This window comes from Lineus longissimus, chromosome 18 (assembly GCF_910592395.1).
Source record: "Lineus longissimus chromosome 18, tnLinLong1.2, whole genome shotgun sequence".
Classification (NCBI taxonomy): Eukaryota; Metazoa; Nemertea; class Pilidiophora; order Heteronemertea; family Lineidae; genus Lineus; species Lineus longissimus.
Genome location: NC_088325.1, coordinates 9,464,499 through 9,489,002, shown reverse-complemented (window position 1 = coordinate 9,489,002; position 24,504 = coordinate 9,464,499). Strand labels below are relative to the sequence as shown.

The window sequence follows — 24,504 nt, the reverse complement described above, 5'->3', positions numbered from 1 at the left end:
GAACAGCCTCTTTGCAAAATCTACAAATAGAGAGCTAGAAAAGTAAAGAGGTCATTCCTCTTTCATGGACATTCCCCTTTCATGGAGTCCTGACAAAACTTCTCAAACCAATTCTACAATAAAGCGCAACCAATGGACATTGTAATATAGTCAACATAACACAAAGTTGACATGTGAACCTCTTTTCAAAAATCGATGACTTTTAATTTTGGATTGGATTCATGAGAATAAGCACTCTCAGTAAAATCCACTATTCCAGAACATTTGAAATTCCATTTAAAATATAAACACTGTACATTTTACAATTAATTTTAATTTTACAGTTCAAAAATATTGTGCACTTTATACTGTAGAATGGAAAAATTTCTCGTGCAGAATGTTATCGCGCATTTCGCGAGTAGGTCAGGCTCGCGAAAACATTCTGCCACGAAAATCTCTTGCTTTTAGCATGAAATCCATTTCATTGTTGCCATGTTTCCACAGAGCCACTGCACACAGCTTGGCCCAACGAAGGCCTACGTGTATACCCCGCGCAATTAGCACTTGTCATAATTACACCTAACTTAAACAACTTTTGCTTAATTATTGCTCATATTTTGTTAAGTTGGGGACATTTTAAACTACAGTCCCCTCACACTAAGAGCTTCGAGTCAAAATAGACAGCTTAAATATTCTTGGAAAAAAATATTCACTCGCGAAAATATTTTGCAGCGAATAAATATGTCCAACATGAGGCATTCGCGGAAATTATATGCTGCGGATATTTTCCGTTCTACAGTAACAACTGCGCACGGCAACTGAACACGTTTGAGTGATCAGTCTGGAACGCATAACACTGCGACTTGCTCGAGGCGGGGGTACGCTAACTGATCGGCAAAGCCGTGGGACATCACCAAACGATGAGAACCAGGCGAGATCGACCAAAAAACGCTTAATTTTATAGCTCTAAAGTCGTTATTCTTTAGTCAATTTCAAAATTTAAAACAGCTATTTGTGATAAATTTGCTGGCGAACTGTCTTGTTCCCAAAAGCGACGCTGCACAATATTTCATATTTTATTTCCTTAGTGGGGAAGAAATATTCCCGATAAACACAAACTGAACGGCTAATCCCTCAATCCCTAGGCAATATTGATAAAATGGACCCACTAAAAGGGCTAAAACGGGGGGCCTTACTGTCATCAAGGGCAGAGAAAGGTAATGATGAATTCGGGCCTTTACATTTATGAAGTCTTTTTTCGTTTTTACCGCAAACGCGATAAACCTGCTATTAAAGTCATTGTAGTCAGTCGAAATTGATGAGATATGAATATCTCATTTGATGACAGCAAATGTAACCATGTGATACCCTTAGATGGTCCGAAAAGCAGCGACAACACACTTAACTAGTATTGGGCAATTCGCCTAACAGCAAATTGCAGACCATATCCCTGGTGAAAGTATTTTGTCATGTTGAGAAATTAGGTTTGCACCAGGATATAACCAGATAAATCAGAGGCAAATAACCCTGAATAACCAGCTGAATTAGGTTGTGACAGTAGGTGCATCATAAATACTAGAATTAGCGATGGTTCTGGGACTGCAACAACTCAGCATATGGATGGTCAGAATCCAGCAGACAACAAGCAAACGTAATCTGAATCTCAACATCTTTCGTATCTTTTGATGAGTTTTCTGGTCGAGTGAGGGAAACCAGTTGGCCATCTGATATGGCTGGTGGGGATGAAAGCTCCCAATGTTGGGACGACCAATAATACATTGCGTCTCCACAGTATTTATATTATAATACCTCCCTCCATGCACACATGGTTCTGCTGCCAATTTTTTCTTCAAATGATCTAGGTGTCAATCATGCACTTGTGGGTACTGGCACCACGTAGGTAACTTCTGATCTGATCTTAAGTGGCAGGTTTTTGGTGCTTTGTCCTGGTGCTCATTTTTAAGATGACAAAACACTATCACCAGGGATATGGTCTGCAATTGCTGTTAGGAAAGTCACAACCTGGGGACAAAAAATAAATGTGATTTAGACTTCGCATTCCTTTGAAGTGTAGGTTGCAACATCCCAGGCCATTGATGCATGCATGGTCACAACATAGGGGCAACCGGGAATCATGGCAAGGATTTTTACAACCATTCTTTTGAGGTGTATATTGTGATGTAATAGAAGTGTCTTGACGCAAGGGCCCAACGCGCCGCGTAGCGGCAAAAAAGCGAAGCTGGCGAAACATTTATAACGGGTCACCGTCACTTATTATTGGACTTATAGCGCATTTACGGGGTTGCAACTATTTTGCTTTATAGTGTCACCAGGAAAGAAAAGCATGCGACCTAACGCCGATCTATTTGTATAAAGTGATAATTGGAAGGTATATAGTAGGAAATATCAATAAAATAATCATTTCATGACGTCTTTTGAGGGCATTTTTGATTGTAAAAAATATATGTGTACGTCACCGTAGTCTCTGCAATGATAATTTTATCAGAGCAGTCTCGCGCAAGTAGAAGTTCTTTACCTATTAGTTCTTCACTTATTAGTCTCAACGTCTGGCGCAAAGCCAGACGTTTTCCATTACGATTTCACTACGATGTTTGACAAGAAGGAGCAGTGCGCGAGATATGCTAATGAGCAGACTTCCCTCGCTTGAGTTTCTGAAGAATGTTCCATATCGCGCTAAGCTCATCACTACTGATTTATGACAGGCGTGCAACGGTAGGTATCTGCTCCCCAACTTCCACCCTAATACGGTACAATAAGTTACCATTTGATGGGAATGGGACAATGCCCTCACTGTGTATGGAGTCATAGGGATAAGAAGACATTATTCATTAGTGTTGGTACAAGTGATTTTGCCCAAAAAGCATGCGCATTCAAAAAACAAAATATGCAAGGTATCACACATGACCATGACGACGTGCAGAAAGTGCACTGGCCAGTGCATACCCTATGGCTATGTACTAGTAAACATGGTAAACATGAACAACATCATTATTCATCGGCAGTTCATTTTACTCCGAGCTTTTCCTGAAACATATAGCCATGATGATCAGGCCTACCATGTACCATGACCAATAAGTTAATAACAGCACTAGATCATGTAGATGTCAACAAGTTCACATGAACCGTATAATCCCGCATGGCGCATGTGGGGCATGCGTCTAAACCAAAGCCCCAAAATCACTTGTTTTGGTCTATTTCACTTGTGTTTCCCCCCTCTCCCAGTCCATAATACATTTACAGTTTACAATCCCCGATCATGGCCCAACAAAAGGTCATCAGTTGACTAAAGGAACACAACTGTTCAATGGATTTATAGTTGAATGCGATCAAACTACGTCTTTTCAATCGTGGATTGTAAATTTAACCCCATGGGCCTAGGGAAGGCCCTATAACAATACTTTCGACACAGTTATTATCTCCGCTGCCTCCACCATCCACCATGTTACACACAGTGCTCACTGCTGATTCTAAAATGCGCCACCTAGTCAAAACAGGACATATGTTCTTCTAGGAATAGATCTCTTTCCAATATTTCGTCATTCCACTATCGTCATCACCTCATCATACTTTCATTGACATTACAGGCACACATCCACAGAGCACTCTTCAAATCATCTACACAGTGGTTATCCAACTAGGATTATAAAGGTAATTTCTTAGCCCCGCACAGTGGGTTTCAGTCTTGATAAAGGGGCACTATTGCTAGCAGCTAGGTAGGCAAGATAAAGTTAGCCGAAGTAGCCGATAGGGGTCTCTCACCCCTCAAAGTCTGTCACAACTATTCAAGTTTGTACAAGGAATACATGCAGCGCTGACTCTAACAAGACCCAATGGGAATGTCGCACAGTCATCTGTCAAAAACAAGACCTATGTTGTAGTATGATCTCTTGCCAATATTTAATAATTGCACTATCGTCATCACCTCATCATACTTCATTGACATTACAGGCACACATTGACATAGACCACTGTTGCAATCAACAACACAGTCGCTATCCAAGTAGCATTATAGAGGTAATTATCATTATCATACCTCATTAGCATGTGAACCAATCGCGTCGCGTCCTTTGCGATCACGGCAAAGCCTCATGGAATAATGTCTTTCACCGTTGAATAATTTTTCATATTCCATGCCTACAACTTCAATTTCTTCATTATTCCATGGCTAGAAGTTCAATACTATTACTAATATAATATCCAAGATAAAGTTACAAGAAGTAGTCAATAGGGGTCTCTCACCTCTCACTGTATGTCCATACTATTCACGCTTGTACGAGGAATACATTCAATGCTGAATCTAACAACACCCAGTGCCCTTACTCTGTATATTAGTCACTGGAAGATGGCCCATTTCACTCCTTGCTTCTACTTCACCTATAGTCTCATTGCAAACGCCTCACTTCTATGATATCACATTCACTTTCAGCTGTCATGCAACGCAACAACTGTGCTATCTGCCATCGCACATCAACGAAGAAGTGCAGCCGCCCACATTCCACCTCACGTCTGTCCGACCAGCTGCAATCCTCGAGGACGCCCCACTGTACCACGATTTCACTACGATGTTTGACAAGAAGGAGCAGTGCGCGAGATAGGCTAATGAGCAGACTTCCCTCGCTTGAGTTTCAGAAGAATGTTCCATATCGCGCTAAGCTGACCACTGCTGACCATGACAGGCGTGCATTGGACTTGTACAGGTTGGAACTGAACATTGAATATGCTGGTGGTGACGCTTTCTGATGAGAAGATGGTCGTGACTGATGCAGTATCCTTGGACTTGTCCACACCATCTTTCAATCATTGCTCTCTGAGCTGCCTTGATTCTGTACTTACCCAAATACTAAGACCAAATGCCTGTTGACTGTGCTTTAAGAGAGACTGGCGCCATGCCTAGAGATATGACTGACCCCTATTGGCAAATTTGTATGACTTTATCTTGCCTACCTAGCTGCTGCCTATAGTCTCCCTTTAACTGCGGAACACTTCAAAGTCGATAAAATGCCATGTTCCACCTTTTAATGTGTTCAGACCGCCATTTTCAAAATAATCAAGTCAGGACACTGCCTTCTAGTCTCATAATAAATTTTGCTTTCCTCAATAATAACATTTCTTCTTCTTCAATGCTTTCATCATTCCAAACTTCTCCTCCTCTGACTTTTACAGGGGTACAGTCATGGCAATCAAAACCCAAATACTGAGACCAAATGCCTGTTGACTGTGCTTTTAGAGAGACTGGCGCCATGCCTAGTCTCTTTAAAAGCACAGTCAACAGACACCAACCCCCCCAGACTCAGAAACCACAAACGCCCAACCCTTCCTGCTACCTTAATACTTCTGGATCTCTACATAAAATTCCTTCGACATGGTGCAACAAACCAGTCCAGTAGATATATACATGGTCATAGCATACGGCATCGAGACAACCAGTATGCAAGGTTACGGCCAGGCCCAAGGGGTATGACCGATCAGCACTAAGAGTAAAAACGTAAAATGCAATAATATCTTTTTAAACTAACTGCCACAGTAGGTTTATTTATTCAGTCTTTTTGAAGTACAGTGAATTACAGTGAAAAGAACGAAATACGGCTGGAATATTATACTGGTTTGTCTTCGGACGGCAAATTCAGCACTGCACCGATGTCAAGGTTAAGACGGTTATACGACTTTGCCTCATCAGCTCCTCGTGGTCAAGGCTCCTATATCCGTGACTGATGCGGTCGCAGAACAGAACAGATGCTGATCATCCCCGTCACTGCGTCAGGCTGTAAAACAAAGCGAGGAAATATTTTAACTTCACCAGAAGTTTTATCATTCATTATTCAGACCAACAGACACTGACTACCTGCTAATAGTCTATGAATTTCATTGTCATAATTCAGAACAAACACTTATCACCTTTGCTGACAATATTTTCAGAAGGTGTGTACATTCGTGTGTCCATTTACACTGCACGTGTATACGTGCTTTACTGTACATTTCTACAGGAGTGAGCAGGATGTACAGAAAAACGATCTCCAAAACTGTTGCTTTCAGCACTCGCGACACGTTAAGCGAGGTTTTAGCAATTATTTTCAGTGAAGGTATATCTCATGTGTAGAGTCTGGGTGATTTTGATACATTCTTAGGTGTTTAAGGTGCACAGTTTGATGAAACTTGCCCGAATTCGTAATTTTTTTGATGAAGGTATATCCGCCATTGCGGGGATCTGGAAACTTTCGGACGACAAGTTTGCCTCAAAAGATGGACGTGCTCCCTATAATCACCCAAACTAACAGCGAATATATATTCTTAAGATCCTTTTCTTGACCTCTGATGAGTTAATTTTGTCTGATGCAGTGTTTCAACACAAATTTGAGGGCGATTACAATCACGAAAAAATCACACTCACCCAGTCTAGAATGCGCAGACGAAATGTCTGTTGGCTCTTCCATGTAGCGGGTATCCTCCCACCTGTTCAGGTCGGGACAGATCAACGTTGAGCAACTTGCCTAATCGGTAAAAACGCGGGAGGCAGTGCTATTACCGGAACGGTTCAGAACCGGCGATTTTCATCAAAAATCACCCGAAAACTAAAAAAGTAAGCAACGGCTGCAAAAATAAAGTACACGTTGTTCGTTAGCAGGTTATGAAACGTAACCTAACCAAATTTCAGGTCGTTCCGTGCGGCAGTTTCGGAGATACGTGTCGAAAACCACATCCCTCGGGTCCTGGCGATCGGCTCAGTAAAAACAATAGACCATATCCACGGAGTTGTGGATATGGTCTAACTACTAACCAGAAAAATGTGTGATATTGTGGTGTAGAATAACACATTTAGAAAATTATTCTCAAATCGATGCCATCACCACTGCTCAAAACTGTCGAAAAGAAAAAGACGAAACATATCGCTTTTTGTATCAATGTTGTCTTTGGCAACAACAGTTTTATAGAAATCATTGAATTTGTAGCTGGCGTTTGCTTTGAAACGAAGCGTTTGTAATGCTATGTTTAGCAGATCGAAGACTTGTTCAAGTTTCAGTTGTGCGGAATTGGCTTGGATCAACGCGTGACCCGAGAGAGCTCTGTTCCAGCGCGCGCCTTTCGGAACCAGCGGTGGCTTAGATGTTGAAACCACCATGTTCCCTAGTTGCCCGACTGTCTCATATAATCGTCTAACCTCTTATCGACCTCTTTTATCTCTTTCAGCATCAGCTTGATGATCAGACGACTAGTGTGTGATAGGTACATTCCTCAGTGCCATCGTCATCATAATATTCATCATCGTCAAGGTGGGAATCGTAAAAAATATTTCGGGAGGAAGATAGGCATCAAGTCTGTTTGACTTGCGTGGACATGAAAAAATATCACTCGAAGAAAAATGCCCGGCGAGTTTAATATTGAATGTAAAATGTAAATACGACAGTAACTAGAGGCCAAACGAATGTGAGGCACTCCACCAACATAACCAAGGCAGACCCTGTGAGAAAAATCTTGAAAATGAGTCAAAAAGCGGATTTTATAAAATTTAATATTATGATTTAGCTATTTCTCAGCAATTATTATATTGATTTTTGGCACATTGGTACAAGCTTAGGTCGATGGGTCATTAAAATGGTACCAACATTTTACCAAAATTCGTGTGGCACACAATAACGATGACACTATTAAAATGATATTGTACAAATTGAATGATAACTTAACATGAAGGTTTCATTACTGATAAATCTTTGTTACTATTCAATATTTTATGACTCTTTGCCAGCTTCAGAAAAAAGATTGCTTTACTTTGTATATTTTCCATTGCATTCATGTGTTCATTTACAATGGTGTGTAATTTGTATTTTGTATATTTTTCATTGTAGTCATACAGTAGTTCCTCGCAAAGCTCGCCGTCTGACCAAGGCCTGATTTGATGGTCAGACGACAAGGGTGTGATAGGTACATTCCTCAGTGCCGTCGTCATCATAATATTAATCATCGTCAATGTGGGAATCGCAAAAAAATTATTTTCGGGAGGAAGATAGGGATCAAGCCTATTTGACTTGCGTGGACATAAAAAAATATCACTCGAAGACAAATGCCCGGCGAGTTTAATATTGAATGCAAAATGTAAGTACGACAATAACTAGAGGCCAAACGGATGTGAGGCACCCCACCAACATGACCAAGGCATCAGACCCTGTGAGAAAAATCGTGAAAATGAGTCGAAGATATCGGGGGAGGGGGGGGGGGGGGGGGGCTCAAAAAGCGAGTTAACTACTACAAATAGAATTTTATAAAATTTAAGATTGTAATTTGGATATTTCTCAGCCATTGTTATATTGATTTTAGGCACATTAAGGACAAGCTCAGGTCGATGGGTAGAATCATTTTTAAAAAGGAAAGTATAGTAAAATGGTGCCAAAAGTTCACCGAAATTTGTATGGCAGACAATAACGATAACACTACTAAAATGATATTGTTTAAATCGTTTGAAGACTGCGAATTCGATACTTAACATGATGGATTCATAAATATGAATCCTTCATAAATATGATTCCTTCATAAATATGAATCCTTCATAAATTATGAATCCTTGTTACCATTCAATAGTTTATGACAAGTTGCCAGCTTCAGGAAATGTTTTGAATCCATACAACACATGTTATTAAAATGGGAACCCCTAGAAAATTGTAAGTAGAGAAATGTGGGGGGTATACGTATGTATTCCGCACGAGCAAGGTGGGTTTCGAAATATTTTTTCGCACCTTAGATAATAAACCGTGTTTTTCAGCCCAACGGACGACGAAGTACGAGGTACTATCGTGTCATCAACTCCTTTTTCCCTTCCTTTATTTTGTATATTTTCCATTATATTCATGTTCATTTACAATAGTGTGTATTTTGTATTTTGTATATTTTTCATTGCAGTCATTTGTTCATTTGTTCTGGTGTGTTGTTTGTATTTTGTGTACTTTCCATTGTATTCATATCCTTTTGTAATGGTGTATATTTTGTATTTTCTATATATCCCATTGTATTCATATTTAAAGTCTTTAAAAGGGGTGATTAATACAACTAAAATTAGATAAAATCATTTAATTAACATTACATTATAACAAGTATGGAATATAATCTAGTCTAGATAATAATTATCCTTACTAAATTCGAGAAATGTTTTTTGTGTGCATGTTTGTTCGCGATTTTCTCCTAATCCGACGGACGGATCGACACCAAACTTGGTATGAAGTCTTTGACGGGCCACGGGAGATTGACATCGGTAAAACATAATGCCTCCGCAATGCTTTACGCATTGGCGGGGGCATAAAAATGTATAGGTTGTAGTAATTCGCATCCCAGGTCCGGGCCTGCTCGTTGGTTCAGCTCGAGACATTCTCCGCACTGGCTTGTGAGACCCAAGTGCTCACAGCTCACGGATCGAAACAGGTCCTTTTACACATCTTTAATCTCTTGCTGTTACAACATTTTGGGGAGGGCTATAGCACCTTTTTCACCGCCCAGATCTTCCAATATGAATCGGCCACCACTGTGTAGGCCTACTATTGATGTACAAGCTTTTGACAGTTAGGGTCCTTGTCTGCGAACAATGCGGGTTTGTAAAATGAATCAACGGTTACGTGTATGGATATTCGTGATGAATACCCTCAGCCACATTGTCATTTTTAAAGGGAGGCGGTACCTTATAGTTATCCGGATTGTTGATTGACATACTCCGAGCAAAAGTACTTCGGTTGTTTACGGCAAGAGATTAAAGTATGTCATTCTAGGGAGCAACGCATCTGCCAATTATGAGATAAGTACAAGGTGAAAGATTCATGTCACTTTCTATTTAATTCCCTTATTATCCAATGTTAGAAAATCCCAAGGGAAAGCAGTTAAATTTTGGCTGAAGCATGATTGAAATATGAGCAAAGAAGAAAATCGTGTATTCAAATATGTTTAGTTTAGTATCTTTCTTAATCTCATGGCACATTGAAATCATCTGTCAATTGTTCATACATCATGTACATATGTGTTGTTGCATTGTGCGTGTATGTTATAATATGTAAGTGTTATTAAGTGTCTCTGTAGCCCATTGGGCATGTTTCCCCCAAAATACAACCAGAGTCTTTCTTGTATAGAAAGACTCTGATACAACCAACACTATTATCGCGCGCCTGTTGTTGAATTGTTTATTGCTACTTACAGAAGTTTCTATTGCACCGAAGGTTGCTAAGTTAATTTATGAAAGCTTTGGATGTCATTAAAATCATGTTTAGTCTAAGTGTAATATCTCATTTTTGTTTATTCTATGTCCGTGTACTTATATATTTTGTGTCAATTTCTGAAATAACCAATTTAGTATTAGGCATATTAACAAACTGCAAATTAAAATGGATTAAATTGATTCGTCCAATGACATCCCCATCAACCGTGTTCAGTCTAGTCGGGAAATTTATTGCCTTTCGTCAACGTTATCAATATCCAATGAAGGCCTGGTTAAAGTTGCTGCAATTGTTTACAACTTTATTTCATATAATATTTGGAATCTTTGGATCCCTATCTGTTCATATCACGACAAATTGATTGTACATACAGGGTATCATATACTTATTGAAGGGGGGGGGGGGTCATTTAGTTGGCATCTCCGAAATCTTGTGATTTTACCATTTATGATTATAATTATAATATTAACAATAACAATAATGATGACGACGACGATAACGATAATAATAATAATAATAATAATAATAGCTGTGTATGCAACATAGAGTAGTTTATGTTCACAGCGTTTTATATCAATATTCATTAGGCTCATTATAAAGCCCCGCCTCCGATTTTATGCTACCTGCTGCGAGTCCTAGCAACATTTTCTCTTGAATACACAACATGCTGTATATACAGTGTACAGGCACGTGCATTGTCTAGAGTACACAGCAGACTTCGCTGGCTGGAGAAAACTGTTTTGGTCATATGGCACACATGTCATCCAAAAACCGGGGCTCCATACGCCTTAGATTTACTTTGGGTCATAGCCAGATGGAGAATTTGGCCCCAACTTGAATGGAAGCGGGAAGTTCTTCCACCGCCACCGCCACCGCCATTTTTTCTCCAGCTGACGTCATTGATGATGCGGTTTAGTTAATTCGCCTCTGCTGTGCATGCAACCAACTTGTTCCTGCGTACACAGCAGTCTGCTGTGTACTTCGATAATAATAATATCTATTGCACCACCATATTTGGGGAAATACAAAAATTACATTGCACATGAAATAATCAGTTTCATATAAGTACATTAACACATTTACATACATTTAAAGACTTGTCAGAGCTATAGATGGGTGCCCGGTTTGTAAATTTAATGAAAGACAAAACATGTCACTTTTTATATCAATGTTGTCTTTGTATCAATAGAAACCTAGCGTTTGCTTTAGAAAAGAGCGTTTGTAATGGCTATGCATAGGTGACTAAAGATCAATTTCCAGAATTAGCTTGGGTCAAAGTGGGACACTCCATCAAGACCCGACACTCCTGATGAGACAAGCGAGACAATTACATTACAAAGTGACGCAGGCGCGGGAGAAAATAGCTTATATCGCGGGCACTCATCTGGGTCAACCCGGATCGGTCTAGGAGAGTGGGCTGCGTACTCTATAATGCGATGTGGTCCAAAAAGTGGAGCTTCTCTACTTTAATCTTGGCCACTTTTTTCGTCGTGTAAACGCGGCAAATCTTTCTGAGACTAACATATTCGCACATTCTGAGGAAATCAGGGGTTAATGTTCACTTCTCCGGCCCTGCACACAAGGGCCGGATTGAGAAACGAACATTGACCAACACTAAGCCCTGATTCCCTCAGGATAATATTCACGAAGTTGTGAGAGATATGATTTGGTCCTGGCTGGTATGGTTTGGTCCCATATGTGAATGGCCTTTTTTACATGTTTGACCAATGGATTGTTTTTTAAAGCGATTTCTTCATGTCATGACCATTTTGAATGGACGCATTGGATGACACAATGTTGCTGTCCAATGTTGCTGTCCAAAGCCAGAGGTATCGAAGAGTGGCATCGGGTTTCCAGCGACAAGCAAATAGCAGTGATTATGGTGACGGACGTGAAGAAACGTTTGAACGTCACAGCTTTGGAGTGTCATGTGTACGGCGCTGCAGAATGCCTGTGGAAGTATACACGAAGGCTTTGCCGAACAGTATACATGTTCATCAAATATGTTATTCTTTAAAGAACTGCCTCTCCTTCATGTAAAGAGACACTGGGCCAAATTCATAAAGGGCGTTTAAGGGTTAGACGTGTGTAACTTCTCCCTAATCAGTTTCAGGGCCTATTCATATTCTGTGAATATTTACATAAAGGACCTGAATCTGTCTATTCAGTACTTAAACGCTGTTTTAAGCCTAACGCCCTTTATGAATTTGGCTCATTTTATTTATCTATATTTGTTAATGGGATGGCAATGTCTCTATAGGCTCTCTCCTGTCTGCGCTCGTGACAGTTGTGCCAAATACTAGAGTTTGCTTCCCTACCACCAGACATGACAGATTCATTCATATTATTTCATGTATACACCATAGGGTAATGAAAATAATGGCAATAATATAAATCAGGTTTTTTGCAAGCGCCACCTATCTGTCGGTTTTGTCAAATCCATCAAAATCACGGACAACCACCACGACGTTAGTTTCCCTTTTAGAGTTTATATTGGTCTCAGTTGTTCTGGATTTAGCTGTCTGAAATCCAAATACTGTCCACCATCATTGTCTATTACTGCCGTTACTGGATATAGATGGGTATATAATGACCCTTTTCCGTGACCAACGTCATCACCAGAGCGGTCTGAAGTTGGCCCACAAGCTTTGGAACGATCGGCTTGGTCTGATTCGCTCTCGGTTGCACTTGGGACAGGCCGTCCCTGTGTGTGTATACTTAGGTCGTTGGACATTCTGTATGTGCCTTCCGACTTCTGTCCTTTTTTGCTAATTTCGTACTGGGTAGAATCCTCTAGATCCATTGGATCTGGCTGGTCAACAGGAACATGATTCTGACGTGGAGCACTATGCCGTAATGTCGTAGGACTATCCATGTAGTCATAGGACCCCAGCTCATCATCTGAGGACGCTGGAGTATTCCTAAGGACTCCGGGTGTTGGTAAGTGGTGCCCCGTATCCATTTGTTGTACTGGTAGTTGGTCGGCGGTACGTTCAGGGTTAAATGTATCGGTCACGTTCTCAGTCCCAATGTTGGAGTAGCTTCGTACAGAATCATTTTCAGTCGGTGTGAATTCAATCCTCGTATCGTCGTAATCGTCGGTGTCAATAGCAGGTGGATGACCCTGCCTCTTTTCTAATCTCACCGATCTTAGTTTCCTACGGAAATAAAAAGAGCTTTTATTTGGTAGCTTATGAATGTTCTTCGGCTATTCGGTTCTTGTCACCAACACTTGCACTGTTGTTGCGTCGTTATTTACCACCATGTTTACATCGGCTGGGCGCGTGATGAGGTATCACTGCCAAATGAAAAGCTATACACGCCCTTTGGCCACATTGATTCACTTGGGTGGATAATTCAATGTTGCTTCAGTTGGGGACCTTGACAACACTGGTATTTAGTCGCCTGAATTCTGTGGCGAGGAAGTGGTATTGGGAGATCTAGAAAACATTGTGGATTAGTTATGCTCAAAATCAAACAGTGGTGGAGTTTGAGGGTTGCGCATTAAGTACAAGCCCCCCCTTTCTCAGAACAACAACTTAAAGTGCTTCAGTCCAAGTTTAGCAGTTCCCAGAGATGGCCGGAAAACCACATATTCTACACCTTTATAGTATATCAAATTATTTCTAGGTCAGGGCCCTCGTACCAACCAGGTTTCCAAGATGGCTTCTTCACTGATCCCCACCCCTTCTAACGATTTCTAGATCCGCTACTGTCAAATCAATTTTAATTCGAATGCTTGATAGTATCACACCTATGGAATTTGAAATGTCATGATACAGCATATAGGACTTCACTCTCCTACCAAGAGCAAAATGGTAGTTGATAAAACTTGGAATCAGTGAAACCATGTAACCTGTGCTAAACCATGGAATTAGTCCTAAAAATGCATTAAAAACATGAAATAACGCCATTGGAACCTAAGGTGGTTACGAATCAATATTTGGAGCTTATTTTTACATGATCATATCGGAATTTGACGGTAGTTTAGAAATCAGTCGCATTTCCGATTCAACAATCTATATTTTAGAACAACCCAGTCATACCTCGCCTCCAGTGTACATTACTGATCTCCCAAATATGGGCATGCACGTCACGACACGCCCACCACACACCCATGATGCACCAATCAGCGCTCCGCTTACTACGCCACCACACGGGGCCTAATTGAACTACGGAGCGGTGTGATCAGACAGGGTGATACAGAGAAGATTGACTACATCATGCAGTACCGGCTGGCACTTATCCGTAAAAAACGTAGATGAAGGTTTATTACCGACGGTTTTAGCCGAGTTTGGAGATGAAAAATGTGAATAAATTCCTTCGCTGTGAGCGATTTCGTACATATTCATGTACACATCAAGGGATGTAGAGATATTTTCGTGATGTAACCAGTTCTAAGCGGACACATTTTTTAGTGATTCCCGTGTGCATGTTTGTCATATCTACTGAGCTTTATCAGAGCATTATATATACAAATGATTCTTCTGATAAAAACGTTTTATTTTAGTATATGGAATACAAAAAAATCACAAAAGCTTACTTTTGCTTTCATCCAAGAGCAATAATTAGATGCAAATGGCGGCCCGTCATGAATATAAGTTTTTTTTAACGACAACAACACATTTCCAATGCATTCAGTGATGACGTCATCCTCCACAAAAAGGTTGATTCTGGAACTACTGGCAAATTGCTATCAATAAAGTCAGCTGGGACGAGATTGGCAGTTGGGAGGGTATAAATCGTGGAAGGAACGCGCCCGATTTCACGCGGAACTTGCACAGTGATTCCACGGTTTAGTACTGACTATTCCAAGGTTTATCACTGGTTACATGGTTTCACTGATTCTAAGCTTTATCAACTACCAGAGCAAAATAGACATTTCACAGACTGAGAATGCACCGGGGACCACCACCGCCTGACTATGATAAATGAATGCTAATCCGCTACGCAATACACTATAAACAATGGAACGAGCGCAATGGATACATTATACATGTACATGCTATCTGTAGACATGCTTACTGTTGGTGCCAGTACATTTTGTGTACATGCATTTTCTTTAAAAAATCGATGCTGCGATTTTCATCAAACTTTGCAGAAGTGGAGTCCAATATTTTGTCAATGTTAGTTATAACTGAAATAGGAATTATTAAAATATTAAAATATCATTCAAAATAAAAAAAGCCTATAAAAATGATGTTTGCAAACCAAATAACTAACATTCCAGGCAGTATTTAGGTATGAAAGGGATTTGTCCCACGGTACCACTGAACAGTTAATAGTGATCTCAGCCTTCTATCATTTTCAATAGACACCATCTGCGCGTATACATCCACCACGTGCATAAGTTACCACATTCAGTGAATCCGCGCAACGAAATTTCGTGCTCTTCAAAGGTGGCCATTTTACTATCTCTTTGTGTAGGGCATGTGCATGAGCACTGTTCACAGCTGCACCCTGCTTCCAGGTTCGATTTCCAAAAGTGCGAAAACACATTATTTGGTTGACAATAATGTTCATTTTTGATTTCACTAAACACAACTAGCCATCATCACAAACTCATTGATACCTCTTGCACGAACATTGGTTCTGCCATCGCCGAGAAATCGGCTCTACAAAAAATAGCTTGCACAGATTTAAATGATCACTAACCAAGTGAATCAATAGCCAAGCGGACGCAGAGAAATATTTCTTAACCGTATTCACCCCGGCTAATCGGATCTGGATTCTGACGGGCAACTGGCATCTCGACGATCTGCCCGAGCCATTATCTATCGACACCCCAGGGTACATTTTCTATGAAGTCTCATAAAATCGTCATGCTGCAAGACACCAATGTATATTGTAATTTGAATGCTTGTATTAGGATCTGGGGAAGAATTGGAATGCATTCCTCCCTTATTCAGCCTATTTGGTGGGATAATTTGCTAAATTGGAGTCATTCAAATGATCGTGGTTTGCGCCGATTCAAAAGTAATCAAAGCAGTCCGATCGATCTTTGACTGCGAACATGCTTTTTGCCTGAATATACATTATGACTGAAAAAAATGTTATGTGCAATAATTATGCCAATCTCTTGGTTAATGTTCGGAGATCCGAAGGGAGGCATTAATTTTTTCGTGGTCAGGCAATTTCTTTTCTTGATGTAGAAAGGGATTTTCTGGTGCTCTATTGAAAATTATCTTTGGGTGCATACAACATCTGGCATCGGCGGCTCGTCAGAATTGGAATTGCCCGTCAGTTTGAAGGTCTAAATAGCCGCGGTGGTATTAGGCACAGCCGTATTTGAAGTGCCACGGCCAGGAAAACTCCTTGTGTGTGGGTAATGGCTTAGAACTACTCGTCATTGGGTGATTTCAAAGTTGGTTTTGGTTTTAGTGTTGGGTGTTAGTGTCAGTTTTATTCTTAACTTCTACCCCTAAAAACCTATGTCTGGATAAGACCAATTCGAGGTTTTAGTTTAACACCAACACCTGGTTTTATCTAAACACCTAAAACCTGGGCTGAAACTAAGAATAAGTTTTATTCTGCAGGTAAAACTAACACCAAGATGGACAGAGATAAAACCTTGGAAAAACCAAACATGCATGTTCTTGTCGTTGTTACTGTTGTTTCCCTATTGTAACCGCTTCCGATCTATATAAATTTGGTCATCTTCTTTCACGTCCATCATCATTCCCATCAGCGTTCAAAATACCAGCAACTACTTCTTGAAATGGTACGAACAACAAGATTTTTTTTTCTTAACACCAACACCAACTTTGAAATCCACTCGGTGTTAATGCCTAAGGTGTTAGTTTTATTGGTAATACAAAATGCACTACAAATCTTCCAAATATAACACTGAGCTGGGATTAAGATCAGACCCTGGTGTTCCAATTGGTTTCAGTGTGAAGCTAAAACCTAATTTGAAATAAGATAATGCTAAATCTGAGTGTCAAAACTAACACCAGAACTGATTTCATTTCTGGTGTTGTGGAGAGTTTTAGTTTTAGTCCCGGTGTTAGTTTTTGACACTAAAACCATCCCTTAGTTTTAAGCTAAAACCGGGCATAATGCTAACACCAACAAACACCGACTTTAAAATAGGATGAAAATAAAAACCCACTTCATTTCAATGCTGGCTTAATCAAGGGTTTTAGTGTTCCATTTAGTTTTAAACTAAATCTAAATCTGACTTTGAAATCACCCATTGTGTCACATCACCCTTGAGAATCGGAATGAAATGTCCACCTGCTACACGTTTGCACATGTATATCTCCTTACTCGAAAATTATTGACCAGCATGATAAACAGTCAAAGTGTGCGTGACAAGCACAACAGAACTGATTTGAAGGAAGAATTTGTAGTAATTTTTGTTTCATATTGAAAAATTAGTGAGAATGTATACACAATGGGTGATTTCAATGTTGGTTTTGGTTTTAGTGTTGGGTGTTAGTGTCAGTTTTATTCTTAATTTCTACCCCTAAAAACCTATGTCTTGATAAGACCAATTCGAGGTTTTAGTTTAACACCAACACCTGGTTTTATCTAAACACCTAAAACCTGGGCTGAAACTAAGAAGAGGTTTTATTCTGCAGGTAAAACTAACACCAAGATGGACAGAGATAAAACCTTGGAAAAACCAAACATGCATGCTGTTGTCGTTGTTACTGTTGTTTCCCTATTGTAACCGCTTCTGATCTTGCCTGACAAGAATTTTAGCAGACGCCTCAAATAAAAATTGTCAAAACATTGAAAACATTTGTCAGAAATACAAATTTGGTCGTCTTCTGTCACGTCCATCATCATTCCCATCAGCGTTCAAAATACCAGCAACTACTCCTTGAAATGGTACAAACAACATGATTTTTTTCCCTTCTTAACACCAACACCAACTTTGAAATCCACTCGGTGTTAATGCCTAAGGTGTTAGTTTTATTGGTAATACAAAATGCACTACAAAACTTCCAAATATAACACCGAGCTGGGATTAAGATCAGACCTTGGTGTTCCAATTGGTTTCAGTGTGAAACTAAAACCTAATTTGAAATAGGATAATGCTAAATCTGAGTGTCAAAACTAACACCAGAACTGATTTCATTTCTGGTGTTGTGGAGAGTTTTAGTTTTAGTTCCGGTGTTAGTTTTTGCCACTAAAACCATCCCTTAGCTTTAAGCTAAAACCGGACATAATGCTAAAACCAACAAACACCGACTTTGAAATATGATGAAACTTAAACCCACTTCATTTCAATGCTGGTTTTATCAAGGGTTTTAGTGTTCCATTTAGTTTTAAAACTAAATCTAAAAACTGACTTTGAAATCACCCAATGTAATACAAGTGCAGATGCACTGTACACAAAACGTGGACTAGATGAGGCAAGCAACAATGTTGAAATAAACCACTTAAATTTGTACTTTTTTGGCAAATGACCGGTTGGATGTTGGAAGAATATACTGTACTTACAGTTTGTTGGTAATTTATGGTTCGAAAGTTGTTAAAAGGTGGAAAAATAAGGGTTTCGTTGAGAGAAGATGAAAATGTATGTTCAAAAATGGAGGCCGAATTGCAACTGCCTAAGCATGCCCAGAACAGGTTAAAAATCCTATAGCCAGATGGCAGTACAGGACAGCACAAATTAGAGAGGTTCAGACTATTTGAATTTGTCACCAACACAAAGTTAGATTACAATCACTGCATCATTTGCCGAGAGCTACCTGCATGTATTGATAATTTCTGTTTTTCTGGGTCGCGCTTTTGGTAGACCCTATCATGAGCCTTGAATCCAGTGTTTACACAAATTTGCCTCCCTTCAACTTCAGCACAACTCGTAGAGTACTCGTCGGTAATACCAACAGGCCTACATATCCGACTTCATAATTGGATAACTTACCATAGACCAATTGCCAGAGTGACGCCTGTTATCGTTACAACGACTGCTCCAACCAGACCACCAACCACAACCCCGCTAACAACTGTGGGGAATAAGATGTTTAACCTTTGACAAAAACGATAACAAAATTAAGATTGACGGTAAGAAACTGAACCATTGCGTCGGGTCTTTTTTGACAACCCGAAGAAAGAGCTAATACAGCAGTCAATGCGAACCTTGTAAAGGCACTTATTCCCAGTTCCACAAGTCATCATTCCAGGTAGGGTAACCACAGCTGACCAGAGGTCTGATATTTGATTGAATGGTTTTAGAGATCCTTCGCCAGTACGGGTATCAATTGGAAGCAATAGCACAATCAACACAACACCACGGTAAATGAATGCTTCTAAATTGACTTCGTCTTCAAACTAAACCACTCTTTTCCCCTTGGCCGATCATCTTCCTCTTTATCATTTGGCCCTCTCCTGGATGAGTGGTTTTCGAATTCATCTTAAACATTTTCTTTTTCCATTTTTTAGCCAGACAATATGCAGTATCCTAAATGCATAGATTATCAAACAAACGTAGATTCATTACGATAAAAACGTTCCCATGTTTCGTCGAGCTTTTACAAGTTACCGATAATTTGAGGCAATTCTTACTCACCTATGATTGTATTGTCCTCATCTTTAATGTCCACGCTCCTGTAAACAATATCACCACCATCTTCAACCATCATGTGATAATAATATCTCTTTTCGGCAGAAACAGAAAATGTTGCAGTGTTATCCGTTAAGTTTCGCACGGTGTGATTCATGCAGTTTTCTGTGCCGGTTTGGCAGTATCTGATTATAATTACATTATATTTTCCGGTCACATGTTTCCAGCGTACGGTAACTTTGTTGTCTGTCCGGCTCACACCAATAATGGACGTTTTGGGCTTCTCTGCAAAAAAACCCAAAAGTACAGAACACGCCTCATTTAGAATCCGCATTCATTGTTGAGCTCTGTTATCAATGGGTATGGAGACTGAAATAAAAACGCCGCATTACACCATATACCGTGCTTTGCCGCACCTGATACTCTTCGGTGTAAGGTTAGGTTGAGGTGGGTAATAAGTTAGTGAGTGGGTGATGTTGATGTTATTATTAAAGAATGCAATTTTTGCGGATGGATGTTGAAAGATCTGCCGAAGAAGTTTACATTAAGTGGCCGGAAAAAATCACTCATCGTGCAATCTAGTGAGTCGGATCACACACTCGATGAGCAGTATCATGCAATCAATCAAGCAGGAACGTACATTTCTACTTGTATTTCCTGTGAGACTGATTCCACTGAGAAAACTGCAGATATCAGCAGCCGAAAACACATTAGCTAACCACCAAAAATATATGTAATTTAATGAACAATAAATTTTACAAGAGAAATCCGGGGTCAAAACAGTGCAAAGCGGGATATTCGTCCGTTAAATCAGGAATACGCCAAACGCACTAGTCATTTTGACGTGACAACTCAACCTGTGCCACGCTCTGTGTCACTCCAATACGCGCCCAAGCCGCATTACGAAATCATTGCGCCAAACAATTTTTTGTTGATAGGAGGCAAATATACATTGCTCCATCTAAATCTGTTCTGTCCAATAAACTAACTCAATTGGTAGACAAGACACGGCCAATTCAAAGGAACACACCATGGCCATTTGTATACGATCTACATTAGGGGTGGACACTTTTGGCCGATTTCAAAACTGTGGAGAGAGACCATAACAGGAAAGTGACTGAAAGAGAACATCGAATTGAAAGAGAAAGTATCAGAAAAGGGAGAAATAGTCATTGTTACTCGCGCGCTTTGTTTAATTATCTCACCTCCAAGACTAACATGAAACCAACAGCATTCACATATACATTTACCACCTATCTTATGGGAGGGAAATCATGGAGCAGTCTCCAGTTAGCCCATTTACGTGGTTAGTCAGTGTGCCCGTCATCATGAACTTTTGCGCTTTAACCCCTGTGACTTTGAAATTAGGGTAAACAAGAACTTTTATAACGCCTACTAATATGCCAAAAATTGAAATATGATGATGTCGTGGCGATTTTGTAAACGCTATGCTCGCGCACTCTCGTATATCTTCAACATGGTTTTCATGAAGAAAAGCTGCGACAAACAGTTCTCGATCCTGACGATATTTCTCTCGATAACATCCGGTGATGTACGGCTGCTAGCTAAGTGTGACAATATTGTATCCAAGTTTTATTCAAAAATACCTCGCAAGTAACGAGACAGGCGAGAAAAATTCCTCGTATCAAAGTGAAACCAGCAACGGTAGTGTAACATTGACATTGTTACGTCACACCATCCTCTCTGTTAAGAAGAGAGGATGCGCGCGCAGCCAAAATTAACGATGTCAGGATGACGTCATTTTGTAGGCTCCGCATCACAAATTGACCAATCAGCGTAGATCGCATAGGAAAGTAGTACTTAAAGAAATCAATGCGTGGTCTCACTGTCCAGTAGGGGTGCTATCTGTACAATCAGAATGTAGTTTCTCTGATATCATGAATTAAAGTTGTTTCTAGCGAACATTCTGATGAACTTTGAGCCTCATATGTTCACCGGCGTGGATTTGGGAATCCAATTAACCTGCAGAGCCGTGAAACGTGGTGGACGCGTGAAATTAAGAGAAAAACGACACCAAAAACTTCAGACCCCTAAAACCCTGAAATTATCAATGACATGTCAAAAATTCTATGGATTTATTCCCTGGGTGATGTCTTTCTGCCCTGTAAATATTAGATTCGAGTGAGATATTGGGAAAAAGTTATGGCAGTTGATGTCTAAAGGAAAATGGCTTAAAATCTATTAGTGTTGTGTAGCCTGTGAACAAAGATGTCCGCATATAAAAATAAATCTTGAAGAAAGGGTCCTGTTAAACGCTTGCGTCACCGGTGAATGGATCGATCATTCCCTTTTTAACTTAGACCAACGTAACCTTGAAAATTAGGTGAAACCCAAAACTCATGTCGTAATGTAATCTCAGTACACACACCTAGCCTATAAATATCATGGAATGAATTTTATAGGGGCAATTGACAATTCTTCCATATTTAGCAACCGCCCATCCAGTGGTGAAATCATGAATCGTATTGGGCGCTTTTCAATAGGGAACAGCAGCTACCGATATATATGCTATAGATTTACCGCTGATGAAAGAGGTCTTAAGTTATAGTGTTTTCGTCATGACCTTCAGAAAACGGGTCAAAGAAAAAAAAAATATGATGGCTATCCTATACTCCTACTGTATAAACTTTATCGACGTTCGTTAACTTGAATACGGGAGTAATTTCAATTTTCAACTTACGTCCGCTAGTTTCGAAACTATGGAATAGAAAATCTCTAAGAAGACTTAAGTTAAAGCGTCTTAAAAGACGGTTAAACAGACGCCGAATATGACGACAATAAACCAGCCATTGGCCTACCTTTGACTCTCAGGTGGGGTGCATCTCAGCTGTGCAGCCTGTTTCATGGCCGATGTATATATTGAAGTCTTAAATGCCCCTTCTCCTTCAAACGTGCATGTTCCTATTTTTTGGTGACGGATGGAGATGGTTATGTAAAGATTCAGGACTTTCTGTGAAATGATCAAAGAAATGGACCTACATACCTGGCGTACTTCCAGACGCTATATTGCTGAAATTACTTATGTGAGAGCCTGGGTGGGAATTGTTGCTGCGCACCCGAAACAAATACTCGACATTCGACTCAAGATCCATCACTTTATGACACACGACTTGTTTTGAACCTGGGTCAATTATTCCTCCCTCAGGAACATCCGACACAACATCCCACTTCTCTGCAGGTTTCTTGTATTGGACGTAAAATCTCTGCTCCGATCCGCCATCGAATTCGGATATCCACTCGAGGGTCGCTGCTACAGCAGTTGAGTTGACTACTTTGAGATTACTGGGTGCAGATGGTGGACCTACAATAAAGCAACAGTTGTAAAGTTGTGAGATGTATGTGCAGACTAGGATGATCAGCTCCCGAATTGGAATCCTGATGAAATACACGTATTTGAAAATGTAGATGTGCCTGTTTTGACAGCTGGATCATCAATGCCGCAAATATTTTCGAGGTGGTATTTTTGCCGCTTATGAAGTTATTCCGTTAATGTCGTGTATGACAGAGTGTCATCAAAATATGTAAAAACAGTTCGATAGATGATGTTAACTGAGATCTGCTCGTTTCATTATTTAGCATAAGCCTCTTCGGGGATTCCATCACGCAATGCCCACCGCGATTGAAAGGGGGCACTGCCAGTGTTCATCCACACGGCGTGTGGTGGTACTGCTGATGACTTACGCATTGAAATGAGTTTCGGAACTCGAAAAACGGCACTTTTTCAACGCCTCATAAATGGTTAATCTCAAATTGTTTTCATCAAAACTCTGTTATCGAATCCATCAATATTTTGTTATCTATGTACTTCAAACATATTTTTTTGAAAACCCTGCATTTTAGTGAATGAAATCGCATCGGACTGACCAGATCATTTCGGCAAAAATTGCGCGAACCGAACTGTCCCACGCAACAGACGCATTGATTGGCTATAAATCGGCCGATTCAAAAATAGCGACCGTTTTGACTCATTAGATGGCGCGTACTATCATCAATATTTCGACGATCTTGGCCGAGTTTTAACGAATTAACTTACATTGTTGATTATATCGCGTGAAAAAAAGGTGTTTTTAGTATGTAATCAGTTTAGGGTTATTGGTTGGTGCAGTACACAACAGGTTGCATGAAGAAACTCGGCGATTTGATCGAGTGCGGGTGATTTGATGGGTGTTTTTGCATCAGTCACAAAATGCTTTAAAAACCGCATAAAACGGCCGAGGAACTTATCAAATTGTTATTTCGTGCAGAGGTTTTCTCCCGATTTCATCACTAACACTGCAAAACACGTTGAAGCGAAGCCCTTGTTTGCCCCTTTTCATTCCCACAATGCATTACGCTACCATATATGGGCATAAATGGCGCATGCGCAGAACTATCAACATTGTATCTAAGAGGATTATATTGAGAGGACATTCTCACAAACAGTTTGGAGCCATAGGAGACATAAAGTAAATAAAGTAATAGGACATCGAATAATAATCAATCATCATCCCCGAGAGTTACTTGCAAGAAATGCCGTAGACAAGCCAGAAGATGAGTAAAATGATAAGGGATGCACCCAAAATAACTCCCTCCCCAATTTTGCCCTTTCGTACTCTTTGGTTGGTTTTCGGTTTGAAGTTGAAAGTGAATTAAAAAAAATCTCAGTTGATTTACCCACATATCATTATGTTTTTTTCACCATGTACCACCTCAAGACAGGTATATGTTTATGTGTGGGCTGTGACAGGTAAACTTTCCATGTCGAAATCAAATGAATGGTACGCAACAAGGTAGATGAGCCAA

The 24,504-nt window shown here is 40.1% G+C and overlaps 2 protein-coding genes and 1 long non-coding RNA gene across 6 annotated transcripts in view; 1 reads left to right on the top strand and 2 right to left on the bottom strand.

Moving 5' to 3' along the window:
- Window positions 1-8,209, top strand: part of LOC135502324 (ankyrin repeat and death domain-containing protein 1B-like) — an 89,395-nt gene extending 81,186 nt beyond the window's left edge. For all 4 annotated transcript variants that reach the window (XM_064795061.1, XM_064795063.1, XM_064795062.1 and 1 more), the window contains one exon: window positions 7,186-8,209. In XM_064795061.1, the coding sequence (XP_064651131.1) occupies window positions 7,186-7,196 (11 nt within the window). In that variant the 3' untranslated portion in view covers window positions 7,197-8,209. The remainder of the gene's footprint in view (window positions 1-7,185) is intronic.
- Window positions 8,210-9,481: 1,272 nt separating this feature from the next.
- LOC135502325 (uncharacterized) lies at window positions 9,482-9,890 on the bottom strand. The gene is made up of 2 exons (XR_010449755.1): window positions 9,591-9,890; window positions 9,482-9,556 (listed from the first exon to the last, which is right to left on the bottom strand). It is a non-coding gene; the product is annotated as an uncharacterized LOC135502325 (long non-coding RNA).
- An 804-nt stretch (window positions 9,891-10,694) lies between these two features.
- LOC135502555 (titin-like) overlaps window positions 10,695-24,504 on the bottom strand; it is a 30,088-nt gene continuing 16,278 nt past the window's right edge. The window contains exons 7-10 of the mRNA XM_064795504.1: window positions 22,706-23,023; window positions 19,708-19,986; window positions 19,063-19,144; window positions 10,695-13,342 (exon numbers count right to left, since the gene is read on the bottom strand). Of these exons, the coding sequence (XP_064651574.1) occupies window positions 12,673-13,342; window positions 19,063-19,144; window positions 19,708-19,986; window positions 22,706-23,023 (1,349 nt within the window). The 3' untranslated portion in view covers window positions 10,695-12,672. The remainder of the gene's footprint in view (window positions 13,343-19,062; window positions 19,145-19,707; window positions 19,987-22,705; window positions 23,024-24,504) is intronic.